We start from the raw sequence: 6,000 nt of genomic DNA on the forward strand, positions 1-6,000 counted from the left end.
TCGGGAGAGGTGTTAGTTGGTCAATGCCTAGGCTAACCGGCCATGTCCACTTCCATGCATGTTCCATTTGTGTTCCTTTAAAGGTATCCAGTGGGGTTTTGACCACTAGTTGCTGGAAGTGGTGCTATAGAGCACATGCAGAGAAAATAGTTCTTCCATCACGCGCAGGAGGACGCACATGCACATTACAAGCATGCACATGCACGCCACAAGCATTGGGGTGACGTGGAACACAAAGCGAGGGCACTGGGAGACACGTAAACGTGCCCGTTGTGCTCCAAACCATTTGTTCCATAATACGATCTACCTCAAAATCGAACAAGCTAACCGCCTATCAATCAAAGGAGGTTGGACTTTGCAACGGTTACTGTGTATGAGGTAGGAAAATGCATTCGGCTTGTAGATTATAGAACGACGGTATAAAACTCGATCTGTTCAGGTGGAAATGTGAATATAAAGGAAAGCGAATTGTTTACAAGTGAAACTGTTGGATACCTTTTAGGATGAGATACTACTTCAACTCTCAAAGACTGACTGAACACGCGTGTGTCGTGAGGGGGCGGGGAGTACGCCGTTTATTATACTCCAGCGTAAAGACGGCAGCCTCTAAAACAGCTCAGATATGTTCCCCCGGGTTCTAGAAGTCCTTTCTCTCTGGCCGCAGCCTCTAGGGAAAACTGAGATAAGCTACCATCATTTTACTATGCAACACAGAAACCCACGATTCTCGGAGTTTGCAAAGTAGTTGTGTAGATGTATTCTGTGCTTGTTGAAACAGTGATTAAAAATGAAATTGTAACCCTAATAACAAGTTACTATAGTCACTACACTAATACATACAGCTGTTTTCTGATCTTGGAGATCAATGATTGTCTATGTTGTATAGTTCAATTATTGTGGCTAATCTTATTTTTTGCTAAAGGCAAAGAACATAGGCTGGAGAAAATACTTCTGTGCTCTGTTATCATTTAATCCTCCTGGCCTATCCCATGGTGTAATGTGCTTCCAACGTTTGCCCCGCCTCTTCCTCCTCTGTCCAGTTTAGACATAGAACGTGCTGACATTTGGAAGCTTAGGACTGTGGGATGGGTTTGAACCAACCCCCCCCCCCCCCCCCCACACACACACACATCATCGAACAAGGACGCCACTATATTTACGCATTCCGGTTAATTTTGACACATTCTAAACAAAATAACATTCATTTGTACAATAAAGTGACGTGTTCATTACTGTGTGTGACACTTGTTTGTTTTGGGACTAAAAACATTGGGGCCACCAAATGATGTCTTGTTTGCAACCAAATAAACAGTGGCATATTATTGTTAGTCTGATGCCCCATCTGTTTGTTTGACCAAAAAGAGTCGTGCCAATTACATATTTTGTTTCCACAGTAATGAAGAAGCACCGAACCATGACCTCAATACCGAGGTACACGCACGTTTTGTTGTCCATTTCCTAATTGATAGCCTACTTCCTGTAATTAGGAAAATTACCAATCATCTCACCATAACACTTAAGTACATTAGATTGGTCTATTGTTGCATCTTGACGCAGGCAGTTTAATAGGATCTTCAAACGTTTTCAGGAGCAATGATGGAAACACATGTCAAAGGGTCAAGGGTCACGTCGCCGCCGGACTGAGGCAATGAGATCAAAGCCTTTCTTGTTCCTTCCCCTCTGGGCACGAGCTCAGGACCTTGTTATGTACGTAACGCTCACAACACTTCGATTACACACAGTCCAAAGCTGAAGTGGGGACAGTGAGCTTGAGTTGGTCTTTCTGTGGTCGTCATTGGTTTAACATGGGCTGTTAAACAAGAATGTAACATCTGTCTCATATTCACGTTTTGATGTGAGATCTATATTTCACAATAGATGAGTTGGGGGTCTAGTTCACTGTCGCAATTCTTAAGACTTTGTCTGTGCATTAAACATTTTAGGCTTATGTTTATATAGATGTATTACAATCTTTAGGCCTATCTTCATAGATGTGTATAACAATATTTAGACCTATCTTTATAGGTGTGTATTACAATCTTCAGGCCTATCTTTATAGGTGTGTATTACAATCTTTAGGCCTACCTTTATATGTGTATTACAATATTTACGTCTATCTTTATAAGTGTATATTACAATATTTAGGCCTATCTCCTCTATAGGTGTGTATTACAATCTTTAGGCCTATCTTTATAGGTGTGTCTTACAATCTTTAGGCCTATCTTTATACGTCCTTCCACACACACGACTGCACATCAAAGAAATAAGGCAGAGCCCTCAGGAGATATAAAATACGACGCTGCAAACGACGACAAATGACTGCAGCAAAACTCACTGCTGCTCAAATTGCACTGCGCTGAACTCCAACTGCCAAAACTAACGGATGCAGCAATATGGTTCCAAATGAGAGAGCACTGATGTATCGTAAGCACTCGTAAACTAGACAGGGTACAGCGCCATTAGAGGAGCTAAAATGATCGCCATCACACTAGGAAAACACGGACCGATTCGAAATGGGGCACAAAGTAAGAACCATTCAAATGTTATTTTTCAGAGGAGGGTCTATACACAACAGCTTTTATATTTGTGATTCCAAAGTAAGAAATGGAGGTTATATACACCTAATGCATTGTTAAAAATAGCCTGGATTCTTAAGTGTGTACAATATTTCAAGCAGATGTATATAAAGTAGACACAAGCTTGCACACACACTCACACTCTCTCTCTCTCATGCACGTACATACACACGCACGCACACGCACACACACACACACACACACACACACACACACACACACACACACACACACACACACAGTGTTCTTGTCAAGAGTGTTTTGATTGAGCCCCACCATATGTCAAGCACTGGAAATTATGGCGAGGCAACCGCCTGCCAAGTTTGGATTGACCATTACGGCTAGTGATGTATGTGTCTGTCACAAAAACAGACAATTAAATCAATAGTCAAAAGCTGGGTGGGAGTGTGAGGCCACTTGATAGCTCGGTCGAATGACCAAGGAGCTTTGGATCTGGAGAAAACGCAACACTTTTTTTCCTTTGCCCTCATTCTCTCTTTCATCACTGTTTGTGGTGGAAGAACTATCCCTTATTCCGGGATTCCGGCTCATTCTTCAAACAGCCATTTCTCCCGATCCATCACTAAAGCCTTGCGTCAATTAGAAATTACAACCCCACAGAGTTCAAAGTCTCTGCCGTCACAACCTTGATTAAGTCTGCTTAACCTCACATTTCCAGCGGCTGTTTAACATTCTGCAGCTGTTTTATTCGGCTTTGGTCATTACTGCATACACTTCAAAGGCTGTCTCCCGTCATTTGGTATTGCCTGTCAATCATTTCCCACTTTTCATCTCTCTGGGACATCAAATGCTCCGGCATTCACACATGACTCTCTCTCTCAGAATAGTTTAATGATGATAGGCCATTTTGTAGACAATGTGCAATCTTTTTTTTCTTCTTTTTTTCAAAAGACTAGGATGTTGCTAAAGAGAAAACACACGTATGTAACCTATATGACTGAGGTTCTCAAACTTTGTGTCGCTGAGGACCCACAAGTGATCACATTATTTTGTAGCCTACATAACTGCATAGCTTCCGGTAGGTGGGGACTAGGAGATAACAATGACGGTGTAATAAGCATCGCTCATTATACATATTCTCATATTCTCTACATAATAGTACATTAATCTATTTTTTCTGGAGACCCCTAGGATCCCCCTCAAGAACCACTGGGGATCACCAGACCACAGCTTGAGCATCAATACAACCATCAATTCCTCTATTTCTATAAGAAATGTCTCTAATGGATAGGTGGACATTTTCCTCTTGTAACGTGGGCAGAGGTCAGGGCAGAATCGCTAGTTTGTGGATCTACCGGTAAGGCCTTATTGCAGTTGGACTGGTCCTCTGATGTCGACACGCCCCAGCACCCTGCTCTCCGCCTCCTCGCCTCGTCCCCCCCCCCCCCCCCGGGTGTTAATCGCAAAGTATTTACCCCGCTTGAGAACTTTTCTTTCAATTAGTCTTTTCTTTGCTTCTCGGCGGGGCAAAAAGTTATCCTTTAGCGTAACTCCAAGCTGTCAAGCGCATGCGTGTCTCCATGGTGAATGATTTAGCCTACTGATGTTTATCAGGAATGAATAGATCAAAGGCAGAGTCGCATGACAAGCGATCAATCAAGCATCAAATCAAGGCTGGCAATCCCCGAGCGGAACACAGGCTGAAAATACGCCTCGGTGACTTTTTTTCTTTTTTTTTCTCCCTATGGGACTCAACAAAAACACATGTTAGCCTGTAAAATGAGATAGAATGCGATCACATTGGCAATTGTCATTGTTTGTATAAAAAAAAACGTGGATCTTGGCAACTCTGAAGATCAATTTAGGTGCAGAGCTCATTTCCTCGTCAGGACAACAAAACATGGCTATGTAAATAAATAATACAGTTGTTGCATCTCAAAGCCTATATGCTTCATTCTAGCCACTAAAAATAACGTACTGTGCTTCTATCCGCATAATGCTATAATTGGCCTATAACCTGTTTTGCTCCAAATCTAATAGTTGGGAGAAGAGAACGCAGAAGAGGCTGCAGAGTTGTGCTTCTTACCTTCAGAGCGCCGGGGTGCTTGCTGCTTTCTCCTCGGCATAATGCTGCAAGACTTTCCGCCTTTTGACTTTTCATGCAGAGAGCAAAACAGCAGACGACTCGAGGAGGGAAAACTGGCAAGAGAAATAAAAGCTAATATATCTTCCTTTAGTCCTTCTGTTGGAGCAGAATTAGAAATGGAAATGTCGATGATCCCCGAGTGGCGGCGATGAGTCTATTCGTCGATGCGAAAGCGGGGGCTATCTCTCTCTACAAATCTCTTATCATCTTTAATCGCGGTGACAAAAACCTCGGGATTCTACAGTGAGACGTGTTCTTTGATGATGGACTTGTGTTGATCATGTGAACTCATTGCAAATCGGCAGAATCTCCGTTCGGAATTGAGCAGGGAGAGGAACATGGACAGCGGCCAAAGCCTCCAGCCCCGCCGCGCCGCGGTCCCATCCGAAGCGGATCCTTCCTCCACCCCCGGATCGAAGCTCAGAAGAAGCCTATTTTCACGTGAAAAGTAACAAAAGGACCACTGATCCCGTGGAATAATGTAACTCCCGATCGGCGATGGATATCGGTCCAAAAAAAACTGTAGCCTTTCTCCGTACAGTACAGGTGCTGTTGCGTGTTTCCCCCCGTAGCTCTGTTGGTCAGGGAAGGAAAAAGAGTGACACATTAGTATGTTATGTCAATCAGTCACCCGTGTGAAGAATCCTTTCGCAACACACACGCACGCACACACACACAACAGAAACACCCCACAGCAATTAGCGGGTCTCCCTATCTCCCCCCCCCCCCCCCCACACACACACACACACACACGACCGAAAAAACACCCCCACGATCGTTTAGGAGGATAATCTAATACTCACACAAAAATATGCTGCCCGTTCGATTCTCACAGTGGACAGTTGACGAATTACTCAGAATAAAGTCCAACAACAAACGCGACACGCAGGACTACAACACGATCGAACACGGACTTGTGTTATTTGTTGTTCGGTCTTTTCTTCTTTTCTTTTTTTAACTCCCCAATAAAGAGCGCCTCCGCAGTGAGATCTTCGCCCAGTATTCACAGGATGCAGCGCGACGCGTCCAGACAGCTCCAACTGATAGACAGACACATCGAGTCTCCTCGCCTGCCTCTCCGTTATACTCCACCCCTCCAGGAGAGAGCGTCACCCTGACAGCCAGAGCCCACCTGTCAATCTCTTTAATGATCCTGTGTTTTTCCCTACGTTTATAACGGGGTTATACACTACAACCGTTATAGCCGATCTGAAAACCATCTGCCTTTCTTTGTCACATGCCCGGAACACGTTTATAATTGTAATCGCACACGGGTTAACATAAACAAACTCTTCCGAAAATCACTATGAATTGAAA

The 6,000-nt window shown here is 43.8% G+C and overlaps 1 protein-coding gene across 1 annotated transcript in view; it reads right to left on the bottom strand.

Moving 5' to 3' along the window:
- LOC311227226 (teashirt homolog 1-like) overlaps positions 1-5,622 on the bottom strand; it is a 55,298-nt gene extending 49,676 nt beyond the window's left edge. The window contains exons 1-2 of the mRNA XM_084312796.1: positions 5,487-5,622; positions 4,624-5,257 (exon numbers count right to left, since the gene is read on the bottom strand). Of these exons, the coding sequence (XP_084168922.1) occupies positions 4,624-4,663 (40 nt within the window). The 5' untranslated portion in view covers positions 4,664-5,257; positions 5,487-5,622. The remainder of the gene's footprint in view (positions 1-4,623; positions 5,258-5,486) is intronic.
- Positions 5,623-6,000: the final 378 nt, after the last annotated feature.

Source organism: Notolepis coatsorum, assembly GCF_963971535.1.
Source record: "Notolepis coatsorum genome assembly, chromosome: 4".
NCBI classification, from domain to species: Eukaryota; Metazoa; Chordata; class Actinopteri; order Aulopiformes; family Paralepididae; genus Notolepis; species Notolepis coatsorum.